At 33.2% G+C, this 26,048-nt stretch overlaps 2 protein-coding genes across 6 annotated transcripts; both read left to right on the forward strand.

Moving 5' to 3' along the window:
• The first annotated feature begins 15,391 nt into the window (after nucleotides 1-15,391).
• LOC116014783 lies at nucleotides 15,392-16,783 on the forward strand. 3 transcript variants are annotated; one of them, XR_004097485.1, is made up of 6 exons: nucleotides 15,392-15,595; nucleotides 15,720-15,996; nucleotides 16,093-16,188; nucleotides 16,309-16,384; nucleotides 16,523-16,601; nucleotides 16,743-16,783. XR_004097485.1 is itself a non-coding variant. In XM_031254734.1 (5 exons), the coding sequence occupies exons 1-5, from the start codon at nucleotides 15,449-15,451 to the stop codon at nucleotides 16,311-16,313; spliced, it is 432 nt and encodes a 143-aa protein (XP_031110594.1). In that variant the 5' UTR covers nucleotides 15,392-15,448; the 3' UTR covers nucleotides 16,314-16,527. The 3 variants fall into 3 exon arrangements, 2 of the variants coding, with proteins under 2 accessions (XP_031110594.1, XP_031110593.1); XM_031254734.1 differs by lacking the exon at nucleotides 16,743-16,783 and having other exon boundaries at nucleotides 15,720-15,793; nucleotides 15,887-15,996; nucleotides 16,309-16,527; XM_031254733.1 differs by lacking the exon at nucleotides 16,743-16,783 and having other exon boundaries at nucleotides 16,309-16,527.
• Nucleotides 16,784-19,810: 3,027 nt separating this feature from the next.
• Nucleotides 19,811-25,652, forward strand: LOC116014809 (OBERON-like protein). Of its 3 annotated transcripts, none has more exons than XM_031254764.1 (5): nucleotides 19,811-20,108; nucleotides 21,629-22,123; nucleotides 23,564-24,072; nucleotides 24,181-24,241; nucleotides 24,709-25,652. In XM_031254764.1, exons 2-5 carry the CDS (start codon nucleotides 21,646-21,648, stop codon nucleotides 25,155-25,157), a joined length of 1,497 nt encoding a protein of 498 aa, XP_031110624.1. In that variant the 5' UTR covers nucleotides 19,811-20,108; nucleotides 21,629-21,645; the 3' UTR covers nucleotides 25,158-25,652. The 3 variants fall into 3 exon arrangements, with proteins under 3 accessions (XP_031110624.1, XP_031110623.1, XP_031110622.1); XM_031254763.1 differs by having other exon boundaries at nucleotides 19,811-20,020; nucleotides 23,555-24,072; XM_031254762.1 differs by having other exon boundaries at nucleotides 19,812-20,108; nucleotides 23,555-24,072.
• Nucleotides 25,653-26,048: the final 396 nt, after the last annotated feature.

Below are 26,048 nucleotides of genomic sequence, written 5' to 3' on the forward strand. Positions count from 1 at the left end.
GTGCCGCCGTCACTCCATCAACGTACACTTGGTATACAAATTATATTAAATCCTAAACGTACAAACCCATAAATATGTTTGGTGAATTTCGACTACTTATTGTATTAGTGTTCTAAACAACTGTTGTTAATGGTGTAAGAGTGACTTTGAGTAAAGCTATATATATTCTCTTTCTTTAACATTTGTTTATCGATTTATTCTTAATCCTTACTTTTGTTAAATAACAATATTGTGTGAAATTTTTTGGTAGAGCTTATAGCTTATTTTAAATTACAAATAAATTATATACTCTATTTGGTAAAAGATAGGGAGTTTAAAATAAGTTGTGGCATCTATCTTTTAAGTTAAGTCATTTCCTAAGACGGTAGCCTCTATTATAAAGCGTTGCTTGTTCCTTCGCACTGGCCGTTCGCTTTCTCAGTAGCAAAAGCTCTTGGCCTATCAGCTCTTGTGCACTCATTGGCTATACTTCGAAACAAGACTCTTCTTCAGACTTAGGGTTTCTCACTTCTGGTTCATCAAGATAGGCTAGATAGCGATAACGGCTTATCCTCATTTCTTCCATTCGCTGCCTAGAAAACGGAGGGACCGAAACTCAAGGGAATTGACGAGGGCCTGCACTCTAGCTCGGCCCGGGAAAGCGCTGGCAACAACAGAAAGGAAGGGATTTGACTTCACTTTACTTAAGATTAAAGATAGGGGCCGGGCGGGCAGTGAAGGCTCATTTAGTAAACAGCAAACGAGCAACAAGCACCTTTTTCGCTTCGATTATGTCTGTCTTGGCTCTTCTCCCGTCGAGTTAACATAGTACTATTTCAAAATAAGTTCATAACTCTTTTTTTTTTCTTTTTCTAACTATCTTTATTAATTTACAAAAATGATAACATTTATCTTTTATTACTCAAAATCTTAATATCTTAATTTATCTTTTTATGCCTTTTTACACTTATAAGCTAATTCAACAATTAGTTTTATCAAACACTTTAATTTCAGTTAGTTTATTAGTTACTAACTTTTTAACTTTCAATTTTTGGCTAGTTTTTTAGCTGAATGTGCCAAACAAAGCCAATATATATAATAGCATAGGGAAAAACGGCTTGGCATCGTACATCGTTACTTTCTTCTTTTTCCAATATAATTAGGATATTATAATTCAATTGTTTAATTTGGTTGCCTAGTCAATTGTATTATATACTTCACATGTACACTTGATCCTTATATCAATTTAATTGAATTATACTTCTTACTAAAAGCCTCAAACAAAAAAAATCAGCTATATCAACATAATATACTATAGACTCAGCTTGTTGATTTATAGGTGTTACTCAACATAATCACACAAATAAAGTATGAATATGTAATAAGAAATAAATTAATACGAATGATTTTAATTTAATGAAATAATCGCAAAGAAAAATTCACAACTCTCTTCTAAAATTTAAATTATTTGAGAGCTAATTGAGTGGTTGTAGCTGAGCTCAAGAGCCCCCATCATCCTTAATTTTAGTGTAGTACGAAATGACATTCTCTAAAAGTCATCTATAAACGTCGATAATAAAGTACTCCGTAATAGTTACTAATGATGAATAATGGGGAAAACAATGTGATACAATATCAATTTTTTGAATACTAACACATTTCAACAAGTCAATATCACCTCACTAACGTTCGAAGCCATGATCTCTTATTTGGAAGAGTCACTTCATGTTGCTTGACCACAAAGTCTTTGGCATCTCATAATAATTAATTTGACTACTAAATAATTAATTTTTCAACGACTTATTTGACTAAATCAATCTTATGGACTTGGTCACTAATCCATCTAATAATCTTTCATGTCATCCTGTTGTTGATCCTATTGAGCCACAGCTTCCAAGAGGGACAAAGGGACAAATTATTGTGTAGACCACGGTCCAAAATAACATTACTGAATTTTATAAGTTAGAATAACAATGTATATTATGTGTTAGACTAATGAAACTTCTGCGGTAATATAATGTATATTATGTGTTAGAATAATGTATTTTGTGTGCTTAGAATAATATACATTATGAGTTAGAATAATGAAATTACTGGATGGTTAAATAATGTACATTATGTGTTATAATAATGTACATTATATGTTATAATAATGTACATTATGTGTTAAAATAATATACATTATGAATTATAAAAATGTATATAGAATCGTAGTGCACACAATTGTATAACTATTGTCCAAAAGGTCTTATCTTCAAAACTCAACTAAACGATTATCATGCTAACTTAATTGCCAAATATCTTTTATCTGCGCAAAACGTGTGAAAAATTAGTAATATAATAAGAGATTTAAATGTGAATTAATTGTACTTAAAAAATGTGAATTAATTCAATGTGTTTTAAGTAGTGTTGCAAAAATTCCGATTAGGCGCTGATTAATCCCTACTTAGGTGCTAGGCGCCGGTTGACCGCTTAGCGTATCACATTAAATAGTGGTCTAGGCGACTGGCCGGCTAGGCGACCGGCTACGCCGCCAAAGCTCTGCCTAGACCGCTTAGGCGCTGACTGCCTAGGCCTCCTAGGCGTAGACCGCCTAGGCCTCCTAGGCGCCGAGTAGACCTCTTAGGCACCAACTAGGCTGCTTACTCGACTGATTAACAATTGTTCTTTTTTTTTTATGGGTTATTTCACTCAAAGCAACATCGTTTTGAGCGAAATAACTCTAAATTGTACAAGCTCTAGATATTTTTTACGTTAATATTTAATATTTTAGTATTAACTATTAAAGTATTATATAATTTATAATTATTAGTCTTTAAAAAATTAAACATACTTAAACAAACTTTTAAAAAATAAAAAATAAAATAAAAATTAAAATACACAAACGCCTAGGCACTGATTAATCCCTGCCTAGGTATCCTAGGCGCTAAGCGCTCCCCAAGCTCCCGGGGAGCGCTAGCAATTTTTCCAACAATGGTCTTAAGCATATTAAATTTAATTGCATGATTAAACTAATAATTTTCATCTTCTTCGAACGGCCGCCTTTTATTGGCTAAGACAAAGCGAAAATTAATAATAATAATGAAATTGGTTACAAGACCAAGAAGAGCGTGGGACGTGAATGCCTCGTTGCATGTAATTCTTTTAACGTCTAATGTTTGCCTTTTAAAAGAATGTTTTTTCTCGAGTAAATGAATGTTACGTTGATTGAAATCCCACCATGATAATATATATATATATATATATATATATATATATATATATATATATATATATAATGTGCACTGTATAACATAAAAATGTGCACTAAAAGAAAAAACAATGTGTACTGTATGACATAACAATGTGCACTAGAAAAAGAAATAATGTGCAATGTATGGCATAACAATGTGCACTGAAAGAAGGAAAAATGTGCACTAGAAGAAGGAAAAAATAAGCACTGGAAGACAAAAAAAATTAACTTATACAAAATTATAATAATGCCACCGTGTTTTAAAAAAATAAAAAACCTCCAACTTGAAAATTGATTCTTAGGTGAAAAATGTGCACATGACCATTGGATTAAAAAAAAATGATCTAAGCATTTGAGCTTTAATGAAATGGGCGGTGGTAATTATGTAATTTTCATAATGTTAAATGAAACGCGCATTGTTAGAGGGCAAAAAGAGTAAAAAATAAAAAATAAATAAATAATCCCCAAACGGAGCAACTCCGCCACTTTAGTTTTATGCATCTAGTGCACATTGTTGTGCCTTACAGAGCACATTGTTTGGCCTTGCAGAGCACATTGTTTGGCCTTACAATGCACTTTGTTTAGCCTTACAATGCACAATATATTGTTTGTCATTATAGTGCACGTTGTTTGTCCTTATAGTGCACATTGTTGTGTCTTACAGGGCACATTTTTATTTAATAGAACTTCACATAGCATGTTTATTATAGATTTAATTTTGGCATGTAATATACAAACATAGCACATTGTTTAGCTTTATAGTGCACATTGTTTGGCCTTATAAAATATCATGTAAGTGCACTAGAAAAATTGTCAATAATCTCTTCAAAATATTACAGTGCATTTTTTTTTTGGCGTAATAGAGCACATTTTTCATTCTTACAATGCACATTGTTCTAACTTATAGTGCACATTGCTCTAACTTATAGTGCGCATTATTTAGACTTAGAATACACATTGTTAACCACCTGAAAATTCAATTTTATGCTTTTAGTGCACATTGTTGTACCTTCTAGAGCACAATTTTATCACTTCCAATGCATCTTTTATGGCTAATCAAATAAATCCGCATAGAGTGCATATTGTCTTGCGCTATGACTTCCAGTGCATATTTTTATGTCTTGCAGAACTTATTGTTGTTTTTTACCGTGCACATTGTTGTGCCTTTTGAGTACACAAGGTTATAATTTTTAGTGCATGACAGTCTGCATTGTTTACTACCTGAAATTCTAGTTGTATGTTTCCAGTGCACATTGTTGTGCCTTCCAGAGCACATTGTTGAATCAAGTGCAAAGAATGTGGAGGAATGCATGAATACAATGGTGATTTCATGTGTACGAATGAATTAAAATTAAAAATATTCTAAAAACGAAATAGAATAATTTGCAATTGAGTTTACCTTCATTCATTATGTTGATCGAATAGATTGTGCAATTGATTATGTGAATGAAGGAGATCCAATTGATTTGATCGAATTTATTTGATCAATAGGAAAGAATATCGTGGAATTAGTTAGCAAATTATTTCTTAGGAAACTAGAGGAATCATAAAACTCTAAAATCAAAACCCTAATTGCATTGTACTTTCACATATTTGAAAGTGCAAACTTTTAATAATAAATATGCAAAATGTTAACACTAAATATGCAAAACATTAATACTAAATAGCAGATTTTAGTGTGCACATTTGCATAGTAAAGTTGGTGATAATTACGAAATTGTCACTGCGTTTTTTCTTTAAAAAACTTATCTAGTGCATTCAATTTTTCCAAATGTAAGGTTGTGATTAGTTCTTAGTTTTCTCCTACGAATTTGTTCTCATATGATCTAATACCTACATGTGTGTGTGCGCGCGCGCATGTGCGTGCGTGCGTGGATGATATCTTATGAGAATACCCGACCAAGTAAAAACTGTAGAATGATCTTAGCCATTGATATGAAAAAGATCAACGACTCTAAAGCAAAGAAATTTAGATCGAAAAAAATATGGTGACATTTTTTTAAATATTTCAAAGAGTAAAAGTGAGTCCATTTTATTTTAAATCAACATATTAAAAGTGAGTCCATAAATTAAAGTTGTTATTATATTTACAAGAATTTCACCATCCATTTTATTTTAAATCAACATTTGTATTAATATTTGACATTATAAAATTTCTGGCCCACAAAGATGAAACCCCCTTTCCTCAAAGGCTCAAAACCCCAACCCAACATAATATAATTTATTTTCTTAATCACTAAAAACATATATTAACATATTTACGATTTATATGGATTAATAAAATCGTTCGTTCAAAAAATATATAAGAAAAACAATTAATTTAGCGTATAATAAATATATTAAATAAAATAGGACCCCGGGTAGTACAAAATGTAGTACAAAGTTGATGGAGATAATAATTAATCACCAATTCATTTGGTCGTTCCATTAAAAATTTTCTGTTTCGTGGTCCATACCAGCTTTAGTACACTATACCAATGTAATGAAAATGAAGCCTATATATGGTCTCCATGCCTTCCATAATAAATTGTAATATAAACGAGTAGTAGCTAGGCTAGCTACTAGCTGCTACTTTTGGGCTAATTAATACCAGGGATTATTTTAAATTAAAAAATAATTACATTTTTAATCTTTAAATTATGTCTTAATAGTAATTTCCTTGATGGATTGGTATGCATGCCAATTTTTTATACCATCTGTTAGGAATACAGCGAAATAATGTGGAAGTGAATAATAAAAAATTGAGAATTATAGAAAATAATGTGGAAGTGAATAATAAAAAATTGAGAATTATAGAAGTTACATAATAGAAAAATAATAGAAATGACAAATAAGGAAATTGCTATAATGGGAATATATATAAATAATGTGGAAGTGAATAATAAAAAATTGAGAATTATAGAAGTTACATAATAGAAAAATAATAGAAATGACAAATAAGGAAATTGCTATAATGGGAATATATATATATATATATATATATATATATATATATATATATATATATATATATATATATATATATATATATATATATATATATATATATATATATATATATATATATATATATATATATATATATATATATATATATATATATATATATATATATATATATATATATATATATATATATATATATATATATATATATATATATATATATATATATATATATATATATATATATATATATATATATATATATATATATATATATATATATATATATATATATATATATATATATATATATATATATATATATATATATATATATATATATATATATATATATATATATATATATATATATATATATATATATATATATATATATATATATATATATATATATATATATATATATATATATATAGAGAGAGAGAGATTTTGGTTCAAATGCGGCGGCGAGCTCCGGTGCGGTCATGCGACCTAATCTGCACCGTCCAATTTCATTAATCTTACTGAAATTCGCGTATGTTTATGTGGGGTTATTATGGTAATTTTAGTATTTATATTACGTGAATTGGAATGGTGCATTTTCGTACATAGTGTGGTGCATTTGAATACATGTTGTGGTGTGTTTTGTTACGTATGTTGGTGCATTAACTGTGTTGTGGAATGGTGTGTTTTAATCTATCCGTTGGTGCATTTTCATACGTAGAATGATGTGTAACTGTGTTGTGGAATGGTGTGTTTTAATCTATCCGTTGGTGCATTTTCATACGTAGAATGATGTGTAACTGTGTTGTGGAATGGTGTGTTTTAATACGTCGTCTGATGCATTTTAATACATTGAATAGTGTGTATTTAAACACATGTGTTTCTAATAAGTGTGGTGCATTTTAATACGTATAATGGTGCATATTTTAGCACAATTTTTTTTTGAAAACTAGCACATGTTTTCTAATATGTGTAAATAGTGTATGCTTATAATCTGACATGAGGCACATTGTGCTACATTTTAATACATAGAATAATGTGTTTTATTAAGTATATAGACGCATTTGGTATATTGTGTGGAATGGTGTGTTTTATCGGTTCTCTGGTGCGTTTTAGTACGTAGAATGGTGTGTTCTGTAACATATATATATTGCGCGTTGATTTGATGAGTTGATATGATCTAATGGCTGAAAATAGGCCACACGGCCACACCTAATGACCAGGCCACACTTGATCATGGCTATATATATATATATATATATATATATACATACATATATATATATATATATATATATATATACATACATACATATATATATGTATGTGCACTTGTAAGTGAAACTAGGTGCACCAAAGTTCCAGTTATTTACAAAAATGCCACCGCGTAATTTTTTAAAAATTGCATCTGATTCGTTGATCTGGACACGTGGACGGCTGTGAAGCGTTCTCATTTCTTACCTGGGCGGTAGTTCGCATGGAGTGCATCCTTATATATATATATATATATATATATATATATATATATATATATATATATATATATGTATATAAACAGGTCTGGCCTGCAGGCTTGTAGGGCAGGCCTTATTCATATAAGCCTAGGCATGTTTTGTTAACAAGGCTTAAATTGGGCCTAAGCCTGGCCTATTTAATAAATAGGTCAGGCCTTACCAGGCCATAGGCCCTACAAAGGGGTATGACCTATTTTCTCCCTTACCTACAGTTAACAATTTCGATACATGTAAATAAATAACTTGATAATTGTTGACACATAATATGATAACTACAAGTATAAAAATTGTCAACTACATGTAGAGAATGTATCAACTACAAATATAGAATTTGAAGATTGATTTTGGATCAGAATCTACAATACAAGGTAGACCTGATCCATGCTATAATTTACCTATCCATGCATGGACATATATGGTCTCCAGGTTTGAAACGAGATTTGCATTGGTTTTGTCCCTACAATTTTATCACCCTTCGTAATGATATGGATATAAAACGTAACTTCATTTGGAATTAACAATTATATATGTAAATGCGAAATAAAATTATTATTTCGTTATTACTCAAGGACTGATACAATTTCTTATCTTCAAACTATAATTAAACTTCGTAGGTATTAATATATTGTTAGTAAGTCTTATTGTTCACGTACAAATAAATGGACTAGTAATTTAATAGTTTGTATATATAGTGTCAGTAGAACTTCAAAAAATAGTTTGTATAGTGTGAAAAATATGATTTCTAACTTTCTATATATTGATTATAGTAAGGTACATACCGCATTAAACTCAGACAATTAGTGGACCAATGTGTTAATGACTCTTCTCCCAAGCCAAATGGTTGAATCCCCAATCCCAATAGTTTTCACGTCTTGGAGTCTTGGACAAACAGGGCATTTGGGATGATGTAAATCATAATAACTCAGCGGCTCAATAGACATGACTAAATGCAAGTGCGCACAAGGGATTTGCTCACTTTAATTTGGGCATAATCCATACACTACTGCTGTCGAGTTTCGAATATCGATTTCTTCTCCAGTTCTCCCAAATAATGCCTATTAAACCAATGAACTAAGCTCGCGAGGGACCACTGTGTTAATGATTGTTTTCTAGGGGTGGTAGTGGGAATGGCCAAAGCCCCACATAGAAATCTACGACTTAGTCTAGTTTTGACTAAGCTTAACTGTGTCGTTTTAATAAAAAAGGTTAGGCTTCAATCAATATTAAGACTGATTTAAGTAAATAAGTTAGATCAATACTTTTAAGACCCAACTTGTAAGCCTACAAGCCAGACCTGTTTATATTTATTGTACTAGTTACTCGTGTTGGAGAAATTGGTGAATAAATCATTACAAAAAATATATAAAATATAATTATGTCCCGAAAAAATGAAATTTAATTTAGAAGAATTAATCCAACCAAATCTAGTACAAAACCACAATAAAAAATACACACACACACACCAAATATATATAACAAAATAGTGATTTATTTTACCAAAAAATAATCCCACGAAATTAGTACCAGGGATTATATAGATCGGGTAATTATATAATCTTGAAATTTGGATTACACAATTAATTAGCCGGCTATTACTTATTACTTAGGTTGGAAATAGGAAAAAAAATTAATGATAATCGTACTAAGTAATGGAACTCAATATGAATAACATTAAATACTTAGCAAAAAATCCATTCTACAAAACGTTGCCGTTTCCATTGGGCATCCAAACATCAACATGAAGTTGTCGCTTTATTATAGAGTTAGATTAGATTAGATATGTTTAACAATTATGCCAACTTTGATTGGATGAGGTTCGGACCTAAAACCTTTCTTATAGACATCAATGAGTAAGTAAAGAATAATAAATAATTAACGGAATATTCCATTACTAAAGTCTATACTAACGGAATGCATAGTTATTTAAGGGAAGAAAATATTATAATAGAGGGTAAAGAAGGAAAATCTTTAAAAAAAATACTAAAATCAAAATAATATAAATCATTCATTTCAACAAACAATTACACAACATTTTTTAGTTACCGTTAAGGGCCAAACTTTATTGGCTCTTATTAGATTTGTATATGTAGAACCCTGATTATGATGGGGTTTGAACCTAAGATCTTTCTTATAGAAATCAATGAATAAATTTAAACTAATAAATAGTTAACAGAATATTCAGTTACTAAAGTCTATACTAATGGAATGTGGTGTTATTTAAGGAAAGAAAATAATAATATAATAGAAGGTAGAGAAGGAATATCATAAAAAAAATACTAAAATCAAAATAATATGAACCATTCACTCCAACAAACAATTATACAGTTATATCAACATTTTTTAGTTCTCGTTAGGAGCCTAACTTTATTGGCTCTTATTAAATTTGTAGATTTGTAGATATACTAGTTACCACACTCGCATTACTCGAATAGTCCAATGCCTAATGTGTATTTTTAAATTATTGTTTCAAAATTTATCAAAGTATCATTTGGTATCCTTGCGTATATCAATGCAAGATTATCAAAATTTTCATAAAAGTAAATATTTTAACTTTTAAGAATACATCTACTATAATAATAAGAGCCAAAAAGAGTTAGGCCTAAAATGGGTAGAAAAAATGGCGGTCAACTTATTTAATCAATGGATGGTTCAGATGAATTATCAAATCAAATAGATGGTTAAGATGATTCAGATTTATATTATTCATAGAGATTACCTAATTTAACCTTACTTTTTTGATTTACCTTAAAAATTTCCGTCAATTATCTCTTCCTCTGTTAATATCACCGTTAACTCTTCACCCTGCTCTTCGCCAAAACGATCTATCACCGTCAATTATCTAGTAGCTACTCCCGCGTCGCCAATTGGATTCTCTTCACGAATTCGCGCCCTAGAGCTTCACCCTCCTCGCTCGCTCTCCCTTTGAATCAACCAGATTTTACCCCACGTCTATTCCTCCCGCTTCGCCAAATCGGAGGTGTCGCCTCACCGTCAACTCGGCATTCGATTCCTCCCGCTTCGCCAAATCGATTGATTCCTCATCGAGTCCTCCGGGTGCGCTCAATCGCAGATTTTACCCCCCCCCCCCCCCCCAGCAGAAGTTGCCTCACCCTTCTGGTAAGTTGTTGAAGTATATTCTTTATTTGTATGGACTGCTGCTTAGGATTTGGTCATACAGACAGCCCATTAGCTCCTCCCGCGTCCTGTGTGTCGGTTAATAGGGGAAGCTCACTTCTTTTATTTGTTTATACTCGGATTTTTGCCTATGATGGCAACATTAGATTTATTTATACTTTGGGAAATCATGCTACTGTAATCTATTCATATGTTATTGACCTGTGACTTTGCTGTGCATGTTTGATGATTTAAAGTGAGTTAATCAGTACTGCATTTACAGTTCTACTTTCTTGATTCACATATTATAAACTAAAACTTGACCATTACTATTTATTATTCCTTGCATGAAAGTTCCCTGGACTTCAAACAGTTACAGGGGGGGGGGGGGGGAAGACAACTGTGGTAATGGTTTACCATCTCCTAATAAAAGGTCTGTGCCCTTACTAGACACCTTCAATGGGCCACCTCCTAAACATAGGAAAATCTTAGGGAGTGACACTGGTGTTTCAGATCTAAGTTCCTTGCCAACTTGAGGATCTGATAGTACCACTGAGCTGGCTGGTAGTTCCTTGTTTGATGTTCCTGTCAGTTTGGGAAATACACCAACTTTGATAAGAACATTTGAGACAGTTGGCAATAATCATGATAGTAACAACACTAGATTATTATGTTAGTCAAGCTACCTTATAGCTCCATCAACTCCATATATATATAAGGGGAGAGAACCAATTTTCTTTAATTTGTGTAAGTTGCATGAAAGTGGATTATATTTCTTCTCAAGTGCAACTATGGGTTAGCTTGAAATCAAATCTTAAAGTAAATTCAACATTTACACCTGATTCTACTCCAGGGAACCATTATTCTACTTTGCAGTTTTGTGTGAGTTTAATTCATGAACATATATACAAGAGAGCTAACTTATTTAACATGTCTATGATTTATTCAATTGATTATGCAATTAGAAATAGTACTCAATTTATCTAATCAGGAAAGTTTGCAACAGAACGATACTCTTTCTTCTATTCCATACCAATCTTTTGTTCTTAAAGATTGCCCTCCTTACACCTATTGTAATGCAAGGTGATTCCAATATGAACCACTTGGATTTTGTTGCTCATCTGGTCAAGTTGTTTTGGTGTCTAATGAAATGTCTTCGCTCCTGAAACAATTGTTTTGTGAGAAAGATGAAGTGTCACGTCATTTTCAAGTATGTGTTAGAACTTATAACAACACATTTGCATTTACTTCATTAGGCATCCACAACTGTGACAAAAAATTAACTAGGAGGAATAAAGGGATCTATACATTTAAGGTCCAAGGACAAATGTACCATTTTATCAATGATTTGATGCTAGGGGACCAACCTCCTAAAAACTTGAAATTGTATTTCTTTGATACTGACCATGAGGTTGAGAATATAATCAAAGGGGCAGATCAAATGGAGGCAAGTGTTGTTGAGAACCTTATTGACATACTTGGAAGGAATCCATACTCACAGTTCTTCAGAAATCTCAACGATATGTCAAGTCTTGATGATTGTAATATTGTGATCTGCTCAAATGCAAGTTTAGATCAACGTGTTCACAACATGCCTACCTATTCTCAAGTTGCAGCAGTTTGGGTAGATGAACAGGATGGTAGTGGTCAGAACAATCGTGATATTAGAGTTTTTGGAAAAACTGGCCAATCACATTCTGTGAAATACTATTACGGTTGTTATGATCCATTGCAATATCCCCTGTTGTTCCCCCACAGAGAGAGCGGTTGGCACGAAGGCATATCTAAGGTTCCTAAATCATCTCAAAATAGTTCTTCCATTTGTGAAGGTATTCTCCAGCCTGAGGGGTTTTCTTCAATACAAGCATTGTTACACACAGAGAACGAAAACTTTGTTGGTCAAAGCAAGCGGAACACTGTTTCATGCAGAGAATATTATGCTTATCGTTTTCAAATTCGGCCAAATGATCAATCTATGCTTCTACATTCAAGAAGACTCTTTTAACAATTCATTGTTGATACCTATATCAAAATTGAGACACAAAGGTTGGACTATTTCCGAACATAACAGTGTGATGTTCGAACAGAGAGTATGCAAGGATTAGTGGATAGCATTGCATGTGGGGAAACAAATGCATCGAATGTGGGACGCAGAGTAATTTTACCGGTTTCTTTCATTGGAGGCCCACGAGATATGCGTAAAAGATACATGAATGCTATGACATTGGTGCAGCGATATGGTAAGTTAGATATTTTCTTGACAATAACATGTGACCCAAATTGGCCTGAGATTAAAAATTCGCTTGAATATTGTGATGAGTCTCAAAATAGGCCTAATTTGATTTCAAGAGTGTTTCGTGCAAGTTGGAAGAATTGAAAGTTGACCTCATTAAAAAAAAAAAGCTTTTTGGAGTTGTGATAGCATATACTTATGTGATTGAATTCCAAAGACGTGGCCTCCCACATGCTCATTTCTTATTAATCTTTGGAAAAACCACAAATTTTACTCGGGTAGGGATGTTGATGCGATTGTTAGTGCAGAAATACCCGACCCAGTTCAAAAACCTTCTTTGCACTCCTTAGTTGCAAAACACAAGATACATGGACCATGTGGTTCTCTGAATCCTCAAAATCCATGTATGGTTGAGAATTCCGGTGTTTCACTTTGCAAAAGTATATATCCCAAGAGATTTTCTGATGCAACAGTTTTAGGAGAGAATTCATATCCTACTTATAAGCGCCGGGACAATTCAAGGTTTGTTACTGTTCATAGCCACCAATTGGACAACAAATGGGTGATACCATATAACTCATATTTGTTATCTAAATTTGATTGTCATATCAATGTTGAAGTTTGTGCAACTATTAAGTGCATAAAGTATATATACAAGTATATATATAAAGGCCATGATAGAGTTGCAATTAATCTATCTTCTGGAGAAGGGGTCATTGACTTTGATGAAATAAAAGAATACCAAAATACAAGATGGGTATCACCTCCTGAAGCTGCATGGAGAATATATGGGTTTAGTCTTGCTGAAATAAAACCATCCTTAGTAGACTTGCAGATTCATTTGGAGAACTACCAGTACATGAGGTTTGATGCCAAACAAGCTTTGAGTGACCTTGTGGATAATCAACTTAGCTCAAAGACGATGCTAACTCTTTTTTTTTTTTCATGAATGCGACTGATGAAACAGCTAAGAGATTTAATTTATTGTATGTTGAGTTTCCTGAGTACTTTGTCTGGTTAAGCAAAGATAAACATTGGTATCCAAGGAAAAAAGGGGAAGTTGTAGGTCGACTGGTAAGTGTTAATCCCACTGAAGGGGAGAGATATTATTTGAGAATGTTGTTGATGAATGTCAGGGCACCCAAATCATATGAACACTTAAAAATGGTTGGTGAATCTATGACAACAACTTTTAGAGAAGCGGCGGAGAAATTGGGAGTGTTGCAGAGTGATCAAGTGATAGATCAATGTTTGCAGGAAGCTATGTGTTGGCAGATGCCTACAAGTTTCTGAAGGTTATTTGCTACAATGTTGGTCTTTTGTGATGATCCTTCTCCCCATGGTTTGTGGATGAAATACAAGGAACATCTTTGTGAAGATCTAATTTCGTCATCTATCAATATAATTGATGCTGAAAATAAGTGTCTCCATATGATAAGTGATGTACTTGAATCTTTGGGTAAAAATATCAATGAATTTGCTTTAGTTTCTTATCATATTGGCCTTACAAAACAACAAAGAATACACAAAGAAATACAAGCAGAAAAGAATCTGTTGCTTAATGAAGCTGATTTACTTGCTATTACGAAGTTGAACTAAAGTCAACAAGCAGCCTTTGACACCATAATTGCCTGGGTTTACTCAAGTTCTGGAGGAGTATTCTTTGTTGATGGCCCTGGGGGAACTGGCAAAACGTTTTTATACCGGTGCCTTTTGGCTAAAGTGAGATCAAACCATGACATTGCACTTGCAACTGCAACATCTGGTGTAGTTGCATCTCTTTTACCAGGAGGCCGAAAAGCTCATTCTCGATTTAAAATACCAATTAATGGAGATGATAAATTTGTATGCAATATCGAAAAACAAAGTGCCGAAGTCGCACCTCTAGAGAGTGCAAGTTGATTCTATGGGACGAAGCAACAATGGCCAACCGTAGAGACATAGAAAATGTTGAAACAAATTTTGAGAGATATCACAAATTGTGGCAAAATCTTTGGTGGCAAAGTTGTGGTCTTTGGAGGTGATTTTCGCCAGACGTTACCTGTAATAAGACCGGGAAGCAAAAGGGTCATAGAAGCAAGTTTGGTTAAATCACAAAAAATTTGGTCAGTGGTTGAGAGATTGGTTTTGACAGAAAACATGCGTGCTAAAGAAGATCCATCTTTTTGCGAATACTTAATGCGCGTGGGAAATGAGACAAAAAAATATGTTGTTAACAATAGAATTGAAATTCCAAAAACATTCCTTGTCCCATATACAAATGAATTGCAATCTTACAATTCATTACTTGACATAGTTTTCTCAGATTTAATGAACTAAATCTATAATTTGTCTTACTCTTTACTTCATAATTTATACATTAGAATTACAAGTATATTATGTGATATCAATAGTTTGAATATTACTGATTGCATCAGGATATTAGACATGACAATTGAACTAAAGATAATCGATACTAACACCCAAACAAGGAATTGGAGTTGTAAAGTTCGTGTCATTAAGATAAATGAACCAAAGAATGCTATTGCAACACCGGGACTAAAGTACATGCTCATTGTCCTCGAAGATGAAAATGTAAGTAATCAAACATTATCTTTCCTTTTCATTATTATTATTATTATTATTATTATTATTATTATTATTATTATTATTCCATTCATCAAAAGCACAATCATAAATGATATATATTTAAATGTAGGGAACTCGAGTTCAAGTAGTAGTATATGATCACGACATTGAAATGTATGAAATGACTCTACATACCAACTCCTGGTACAGTATTTCTAATGCCACTGTCAAACCCTCACGATCATGCTACAAAGTCTTTGATAAAAAATACAACTACTCCTGGACTCTAAATGTTAGGAATGGAATCCAAACAATTGACAATGTTGACACCGCATTGGCTCCAGTTGAACAAGTTTACACATCATTCTCAGAATTTTATCAAAGGATGAAAACTTCTACAGAAATTTGTAAGTTTATTTTTAGAATATCATTCTAACAATATATATTCTAACCATATATTTGAAATTATCTATTCTCATCATTTACTCATCCTTTATTGACAGCAATTGTGGCAATTGTCATTGACAAACTTCCAAAACAGTTTGTATCAACAACGAATGGGAATCAAAAAATCAATGACTTCATTGTTGTAGATGAAAGTAAGTCCCTCATTCTATTACTCTTATTAAATTATATATTATATACAAAAAATAAAGAGATATAATTCATTTATTTATATTGTCTTTATTTCTCCAATGCAAACTAAAAAAAAAAAACAGGTTGAAGCCATTCATATTAATTACTTGGAGAGGATTTGTTGATAAAGAGGGCATTCAAATAACTCAAGAAATTGAAGTGGGAAACTACCCTGTAGTATCTTTGGATTACATCACAGTTGTTTACTTTAAAAGTAAATCGTATTCCATTATTAAGATGATTTAGAATGTATAAATTCTTACTACCTTATCTTGTATCATTCCTTAAATAAATTAGGTATTTCTCTATCCACAAGAACTCATTCAACAATCATGGTTGAACCAAAAATACCTCGAGCAGAACAACTAAAGGATTGGTATGCTTATAATTATATATATATATATATATATATATATATATATATATATATATATATATATATATATATATATATATATATATATCATTATCATACATAGCTATATTGAAAAATACATTATTAAAAATGCCTATGTAGGGCCAAAGAACATCGTGAAACACATGACGCATTGAAAAGATTAAGAGACTACAATAATGTTGCAATCACTCTTGCAAATCCAGAAAAAGAAGAAATTTCAAAAATAGCGACTATGCCAGCATTCATTAAACTTGTAAGTAAAATACTTATTGAGCATTTTTTAGAATTTTAAATATATATTAGAACTAATCTAAATTAACAATCAACTCCATTTTATAGGCTCAACCTACTTGGATTAAGGGCAAAATCAGTATCAACCTTGACAACAAAAATACTTGGTATATAGGATGTAGCCACTGTTTTAAAAAGGTTTATGCAGAAAGTGACCAACTATTTAACTGCATGCATTGTGGTGAAAAGACAGCAATGGGTACTCCAAGGTTAGTATCAATTCAAAAAACAAATTTAACAAAAAACATACACATGCACACACACAAAATCAAGTACTACACTCATTTATACTAATTCAAAAAATATGAACTACAAAATGCACAGGTGCAAAATGGATGTGGAAATTGTTGATGACACTGGGCACATTACGGCATCAGTATTCTGACTACCTACAGAAACATTGTTGTTACATTCAAGCAAACAAGTTATGGAACTAGAATAAGAGGTACTAATCATGAACCATGTACAAATACAACAATTATTAATATTTTGTTCAATACTGTCACATGAGAATCTACGACGCACATCTCACAACAAATGAAACATGTAGGGAAAAAAACTACCACTATCAAATATCAACAACCACTTGCAAGATCAAGAGTTCATTGTACAACTAAGATCCCAGTCGTTTACACAACAAGGAAGATCCACAACTTCCTACACTATAATAATCTCATTTCATGATGCTTCCCTTTATGCTATCACCAGTAAGACAATTGAACATGACACACTACCAATACAAAAGAAGAGGATATGTATTGAAGATGAAGACAGTGACAACGCTACCCAGAAGAGAATTAAGAAGATTTAGAGAAATTTAAACCAAATGTAGTATTATTTATTTAGACTATGTATTTAGACTAGCATTTTTACAAAGTTGCAAACAAATATTTTAGTGATAATTATAATCAATCTTGACTATATTATCTTGCATTCGTAAACTTAGAATTACATATTTAAAGAACCAAATCCAGTATTTAATTATCTATGCATGAACAACACCAATATAATCTTGCATTGATATACTTTAAAGTATTTATTTAAAAAAAATATTGGGCATTATCCTAATCGCGCAATGCGCGAGAAAAACTAGTAACTATGACAAGTGGCATAATTTCTCATAAAATTAACATGTGCAATAGCAGTTTTAGAGCAAAACACTCTCACTGGATAGTACCCAAACATAATTTTTGCAACACAAAATCTTATTAATTGGCTTGATCCACGCTTCCTCTTGTTACCACTTTTGCAAAAATGAATTTTTGATTTAATCTAGTGTGGTTCACTGCAATTTTAGTGCCTTGGCGCAATGCACCTTTAAAAACATAACCAAATCCTCATATCCCAAAAAGACAATGATAATAGGCATCGTTTCTCATCTGCGTTGAATATATACTATTAATTAGGTGTACCGTTTCATGAAATTCAATGAGTAAGTTAAGAATATTGAATAGTTAACATAATATTCTGTTACTAAAATTTACACTGACGGACTGCATGTGTATTTCAGAAAAGTAAACAATATAATAGACGATAAAGTAAGAAAAATAAAAAAAAAAATACTAAAAGATTGTCCTCGACTATAGTGGTTTTTCTCAATTTTGTCCTAAACGACTTTGGTCTCATAAAGTGGTCCCAGACTTTAATGTTATCGCTCAAAATTGTCCTCTGATAGTTTAGCTGTCAAAAGGGTGTTAAGTACAGGGGTAATATAGTCATTTCATGATCTGATTCCTATACGACGCCGGCGTTCTCCCTCCTCCATGACTCCGAGATCGCAGCCCAAATCTCTGACTTCCTCCGCTAAACGAACTCTAGCGTCGGCGACAACAACCTCAGCTGCTGGTTCTACGAAACCTTCCACTCCTCCGAGCTCGATCTCCACCTCGTCGTCCACCGCCTCTTCCCCATCATCGCCGACGTCTACCTCTCCCGCGTCGCCCTACAATCCCCTAGCCGGCTTCAAAGCCAACTTAGCCCTATACGCCCACGAAATCATCGCCCGTAACGACCACGCCGTCACCATCACTATCCCCGACCTCTCCCATTCATGCATTTACCACAAAACCAAACAGTCCACTAGGACCATCTCGATTTCTGCCAGATTCCTCTCTCTCCCAGATTACCACGAAACCAAACAGTCCCAACCTCTCCTAGATTCCCCTCCAATCTAAGCCCGATATCTACGATTTTTGCAAAATCTGGACCGGCGAGAAAGGGTGTGATCCTAGCGAAACCACCCAAAGTGGAAAAACCAATAAACTCATCAAAGAAAATGACGAAAACAAAGAAAACACGACACAGGTGCAAGTCACAGATCTCGTTACTAACCCCACTAGTGCATCCTTTGGGGTTAGCCATGGAGCACTTGAGAGAGCCATAGGGTATAGTGGAACTCTGAGACGAAGAAGCCCAATCAGCCCATAGAAACGGAATAACCTTTGGAAATCGGAATAACCTTTTGGAATAACCGGCGTAGCATCAACAATCTCCCTCCCCTTTTTGATGAAATGACTATATTATCCCTGAACTTAACATCCTTTTGACAGCTAAACTAACGGAGGACAATTTTGAGTGATAACATTAAAGTCTGTGACCACTTTATGAGACCAATGTGGTTTAGGACAAAATTGAGAAAAACCACTACAGTCGATGATAATTTTGAGTATTAACTCAATACTAAAATAAAAAGAATATGAACCATTAATTTCAACAAACAATTATACTAACATTTTGTAGTTTCCGTTAGAAACAAAATTTTATTTACTCTTATTAAGTTTGTAGAGTAGATGTAGAAATCACACCAATATTTTTTAATTTTGATTATGACCTAATTTTATTGGCAATTATTATTATTAGGGTTGTTGATGTAGATTTATACTCCGTAATTTAGTCGATAGTAGATAGCATTTCCCGATGGGTGTTAATGCAATTAGCATAAACCTCGAAGTAGAAGCGTTTATTCCGAAAATAGTCTTTAATACAGAAAAAATCGCCGGTAGGCTGCTTGCGCCACCGCCTGGTGCTCTCTCGGTGGTGTAGGGTTTCTAGATTGGAAATTTCAGTTTCGAACTGCTAAACACTAGCACTCTCAATTGCCCTGCAGTGTACGTCCACAGTCCACACAAATATCTGGAACATTCGATTCAGTCCTCTTTTCATTTCACTCACAATTTTCGTGGAGCTAATATTTCGGTTAGATTCTTTTAAAATGCTCATATGCATACAAATGTACATATATATACGGACATACTGCATATATTCATATATATGTTTTTGTTTGAGTGTGTCTTTTTGTGGATTTCATGCAAATTGTTGGCATCCAAAAAAGGCAAGAAATCGAACCCTAAATTTCGATAGATAATGGTTGGATGCTTAAATGTTTCTTATTTCTTATAAACAAGGTGCCAATGGGAATGAACTGTGGAAAGTTAAATGAAACGTGGAATATGTTTTTTGGCTAGTAAAGCACAATATTTTTTTAGTAGCAGAGGGTAAGACAATTTATATTTGGTATGAATGCCAATTTTGTTCCTATGGTTCTTTTGAACAGAGTCATATGTGTGATAAAGCTAGTGGTGAAATGTGGTTTTAATTTATTTTACTATCTGAACTTCACATGTAATTTTCTTAGTTATTCCCTACAGGCATCTAAGATAGTGGTTCTTGGAAGTTCGGTGATATAGATGATAGAGCTAATGCCTCATATTGAGTGATTTTAAATTTGAAAATAGTGATATCACTCCAAAAAATCCCCATTTCCTTTATGAGGAAAGAATTTGAGTCTGAAAGTTTAAATGTTTCTGAATTTTTCTCAATTAGAATGATTTGGTAGTGAACTTTACATCCAGTGCTACTGAGGGGTCTAGTTACTTTGTGTTATTCTATAAGCATGTTGATATCCTTTTATCATACTACTAAATAGCCTTGAATCATTATAGCACATTCTATTTGTTGTTAATTTTTGAAGTCCTGTTTTGAATTCATGGTGGTATACATATGCCATAATCGAGAACTCCTTGTAGGTTTATGTTAGAATTAAATTCACTTTTGCTGCTACTACTACTATGGCAATTCTGAAAATTTTCTGTAACTATCAATTTGGATAAATTTCATCCACACGTATAACTTTTCCACCTTCACTCCAGCCCTTAACTAAACCGTTAACTTTGTATGGCCTAAAGTCTACGTGTAGGACATTTTGGCCTTTTCTCACAACTCTATCCATTAATCATCATCTTTGAAAATGATGAACTTTTTCTTTTCTCAATCTGGCAAGCTAACCTCTGGCCAGAATGAGAGCCATGGCCAGCTTTTTAATTTTGTGATCAAAGGTCATCTTCTTTGAAGATGAAGATGACTATTCTAGAAAGGACCAAATACCCTTGAAGTTGGCTTTGACATCCAAGTTAGTGGTTTTGCTAATGGTTGGAGTGAAAGTGAAAAATGTTGTCATGAATGAAATTTGTCCAAAATGATAGTTAGGGAAGTTTTCTGGAATTGCACATAGTTGTAGGACCAGCAGGGGACTTGATTCTTTATTTTACAGAAGATGTAGAGAGAGATTAAATTTTGGGAATGTTTACCTTAGTTGTCCATTCTCTGCTTTCCAATTCTCTAATCTCTGTTTTCTAGTTTTCTATTCTGTTCTTTAGTTTTTAGTTTTCCATTCTCAGTTTTCCTAAAAATTAATATTTTTATTTATTTGCATACAGCTAAACAGTTTTGCTACATGTTGGCCATGAATGAATCTATGGATATTGACAATCCAGATGCAAGTAACAGAAGCACTGTCGATAACAAGGACAATCCAGCTGCAAGTAACAGAAGCACAGTCGAGAAGAAGGACAATCCAGCTGCAAGTAACAGAAGCACACCTGAACACAAGGAAAATGGACTTCACCTCTATCCAGTTTCTCCAAATGACGCAGGTGAAGGTTTGCCTTATGCTCCTGAAGATTGGCCTAATCCTGGTGATAAGTGGCGCTGGAAGGCAGGGAAAAGAATAGCAGCTTCAGGCAACTTTATGGATAGGTACCTGTATCTACCAAGCCGTCTGGGGAAAATTGGAAAACCCGGACAGAGGAGGAATTTTGCTAGCAAGCTCTCAGTTGAACAATATGTCCAGGCAACGTTTCCTGGCACAGATGTTAATGCATTCTTTGCTTCATTTAGTTGGAAGATTCCCTCAAAACAGTTTGTGTCAAAAGGTTAGCTTTAATATTTTAAATGATATAACAGTTTGGATTATTTTAATTATTTATTGATTTGTCAAAAACTGTAATTTATGTAGCTAGATATGTCTACTTTACTTTAATGGCTTCAAGGCAACATGCTACTTTTATTATAAGAATTTGATAATTATGCATTTATGCCATTTTTGTTGGGGTGCATTATTCAGGCCAATAACATTAGGTCCCTTCAATTTGTGTGTAAAACTTATTCAATCTTGTCAAAGTACAAATTCGGAGACCCCTTCAGTATTCAATTAAGAGAGGTTGAATCATATTGATATAGTAGGAAATATGTAAGGTATTTGTAAGGTGTTCAGGATTTGACTGTATTTTTTATTTAACCTGATTTGAAAAGAGGCATGTAATATTTTGGCCCCATTTAAACAATTTGTGAATTGTGTTCATTAGGTGTGAGATTTAGTTTATGCCATATGGAAATAAAGTTTTTGTCTGCTTGTGTTTTTGTTAAGAAAATTAGTTTAGTATTGTCTTTTATGAATTACTGTGGCTCTGATGGTTGATTAAAATCCCACAAATCTTGAGTTCCTACATTCTGTACTGGAGCCAATTATAGAACTCATATCATAGAAGATTTTGAGTCTTACCAAATCTTAGGTGTTAAGAGTCCCACATTGATAAAATAAGAGAGAATATATGGGTTAGACTAGCTAATTGGTTGGATTCTATCTTTTAGTGTGGTTTGACCCATATGCATTATAGCCCAATTGAGTAACCTTGACCCAATCTTAGTTTATGACACTAGGATTTGCGGAAAAAATGTTATCTCCCTTATGCACCATACCATTTGAGAGTTAGTGTGAAGAATAAAAAATGCTGAATTAGGATAATAGCTACCTTTCAATATGCTATTGAAGTTGCCAAGAAGATGGGTCCTCTATCCTTTGTACTACTTCTATCCCATTTTAATTGTGTCTATATTCTCTTCAAAAATTGATTATTTGATTTTCAATGTAAGTAGTATTTTTCATGTAGTTTGATAATATATGATTTTTATTTTCAAACATTGAATTTATCATTATCAGAAGTTAGGCAAAATTTACTCAAATTGTTCACCAGAATACTGTCTATGACACTAAATGGGATGGAGGGATTACTACAAAAGAATTTTCATGATTATCTGTAAAGGATTTATATGATGTATACTTCCCAGATTCGATAGATTTCTATTATAAGTATGTAATTAAGTCACAGAGATTTCTTTTTGCTCTCTTCTACATTCTAGTGATTGAACTATTTGATTGTGGGTTTGACTGGTATCAACTGTTTGGAGGATGTTATATTTACATTTTACATATGGATTTTCAATTTTGCACTTATTTACGGGCTAGCTATTTGGTCTGGTATAGATGTTTGATGAGGAGTTTGCATCTTCTGGGCTGAAAACAGAAATTTCAGGGTTTGAGTCTCATTTCGAACCTGGTGGTTGCAAGGCTGGTAACAAAATGTGCAGCAGTTTATCAGAAGCACCTGTTCCTTCTCCTTTGGAAGCCATGTTTTGTGACATTTGCTGTAGTGAACCCAGATTCTGCCGAGAGTGTTGCTGTATTCTTTGTTGTAAGACTATTAATACAGCAGTTGGTGGTTATAGTTACATTACATGTAAGGCAACAGTGCTTGATGGTAATATTTGTGGACACATTGCCCATATAGACTGTGCTCTTAGAGCTTATGTGGCTGGAACAGTAGGAGGAAGCATTGGTCTGGATGCAGAATATTTTTGTCGACGCTGTGATTTGAGAACAGATCTTATTTCAGTTGTCATGAACCTTCTTCAGACCTGTGAAACCATTGAATCTCGGGATGAGATTGAGAAGATGTTGAACCTTGCAATTTGTATGTTGCGTGGCTCACGGAAAATGACTGCAAGGCAATTATTACGACATATTGAATCAGCCATGTCAAAGGTATAGCTGAGCAGAAGTTAAATCAATGTTCGTTTGTCTTATGGAATTTATATTTGCTGCTTTTAGGGATTTCGAATAACCATCCTAACTAATCTATATTGAAACCAGCTTAAGATGGGAGCTGACTTTGAGCATGTGTGGAATAAGGAAGCGTATAAAGTAGTGATTGGTAATTTCTATCTGCCCTTTTGTGTGCCAAACAGTATTTGTTGATTTTTTATGTATATATAATATATGTTATTCTATTTTCAAATAGAATTCTTAATGATATTAGGTAAATGACATCACTATTCACTAGTAGTGAAGGAAGAAAAACATAATTGTTAGTGTCGCCGCCAAAATTTTTCATGGTATGTAGATGGGTGCTATAAAGGATAGTATTGACTTAAATCTGATTAAATAATACTTCCTATGGCTATAAAACATTAGCGAGCATATTTATATCCATTGATAGTTCAACAAACATGTTTTTCAAGTATCATTTACTCTTCCTTTGGGCTGGCCTAAACTTGTCCGAAGTTTGCTTTGACCGAGTAGTATAAGTTGCCATGATGTTAGTAGTAAAGCTTATATTATGTGTTCTTAATGCTTTTCTCTCTTGAATTATTGGATTTATGTATGTTTCCTTGTTGATAGGGGAGAGCGCACCACATAATGGAAATGGTATACTGGAGTTAGCCAACTCTGACAAACCACGAGAAAACAAAACTGATTTACCAGGAAATTTGTCTTCACATTTTGACCATCGAATTGAATCACTTCAACTCGATGAAGATATTGATCAAGTTCTACAGTCATTGAGAAAGTCACAGGAGGTTGAGTACAATATTGCGGAGGAAAGGCTCTTTGCACAAAGGAACTATATTATGAATCTATATGAGCAGCTTGACAAGGAGAGGTCTCAACTAGTGAATCACACATCGTTAACTGACTCAGAACTGCTGCTCAGTGCGGTTATGGAGAGGATAGAGGAGGTGAAGCGGGAAGTTACGAAACTCGGGGATATGAAACAAGTGGAAAGGGGATTCGGAAGAACTTCAAAGCTCATACTCGAGGAACATTTTGGTTTAAAATCTGAACAGTGACAAATTCCCGCCAAGCCCAGTGTAGGCACGCTACTTAGCCCCGGCTAGCTGCATAATTTTCAGGATAGAATGTTGATCATTCTGTTGTAGTGTTGTAATATCAAAGTTCAAATGTAAGAAAGCATTTTCGTGTTGCCATTCCTTTGGATTATTCTAAACGTGTAATCTTGAGAATGTTCCCTCCCCATCTCAGAATTGGAGAGAAGGAAAGAAAGAAAATCAAAGGTTGGTACCAAACATTGCACAAAAGAAGTTCTGCTCATTTTAAAGCTCAGGGAAATAGGTTATTTCTTTGTTTGTTTATGCAGTTTGCATGGATAGAGACAAGTGAACCGATTGGTAGTCTGTAGGTGGTTAAGGCAATTGGTTTAAGGCTTTAAAGCTAGAAAGATTTTGTGGCACAAATTGAAAGGTATTGGACTAGTTAGTGCCCTAAGGGGTTAAGATTTCCGAGGATAAGTTATTAAAAGATGTTGGATTACTTTTTAGAGTGAAGTTAATTTCCTTTTAAAGTAGCTTATGTTTGAATTTATATATTGTGAATTTGTCATGCATCAATATATTGTCTAAAAGCTTCTATGTATGGCTCATTAAAGTATTTAATAATCTGGAATGCTTTATGGAAAAGATTAACTGCCTTTAATTAAGAGCATTCCTGATGGGGACATTTGAGGATTGAGAGCAACCCCTTAGGGTTTTTTAATGAGTTTTTTTTTTTTTTTTTTTAAAAATAATTTTATTTGAATTTTAGGTTAGGTGGAGGAGTGAGGTGAGAGAAGAGAGAAGGGATTAAAATACATACTGCACAAAATAAAAAAACAGTCACAGCAGGTGCGCATTGGGCAAACTTGCCGCAATTAGTTGGGCGAATAATTTTAATTTTTTCTTTGC

The sequence above is a fragment of the Ipomoea triloba genome, chromosome 4 (genome assembly GCF_003576645.1).
Source record: "Ipomoea triloba cultivar NCNSP0323 chromosome 4, ASM357664v1".
Lineage (NCBI taxonomy): Eukaryota > Viridiplantae > Streptophyta > Magnoliopsida > Solanales > Convolvulaceae > Ipomoea > Ipomoea triloba.

Bases quoted from the DNA above. Each gene is read 5' to 3' on its own strand.
- LOC116014783 (XM_031254733.1), top strand. From the start codon at position 15,449: ATGACAATTGAACTAAAGATAATCGATACTAACACCCAAACAAGGAAT. The intron at 15,596-15,719 runs GTAAGTAATCAA...ATTTAAATGTAG, and splicing joins TTGTCCTCGAAGATGAAAAT to GGAACTCGAGTTCAAGTAGT. The intron at 15,997-16,092 runs GTAAGTTTATTT...CTTTATTGACAG, and splicing joins GAAAACTTCTACAGAAATTT to CAATTGTGGCAATTGTCATT.
- LOC116014809 (XM_031254763.1), top strand. From the start codon at position 21,646: ATGTTGGCCATGAATGAATCTATGGATATTGACAATCCAGATGCAAGT. The intron at 22,124-23,554 runs GTTAGCTTTAAT...GGCTGAAAACAG, and splicing joins AAAACAGTTTGTGTCAAAAG to AAATTTCAGGGTTTGAGTCT. The intron at 24,242-24,708 runs GTAATTTCTATC...CCTTGTTGATAG, and splicing joins AGCGTATAAAGTAGTGATTG to GGGAGAGCGCACCACATAAT.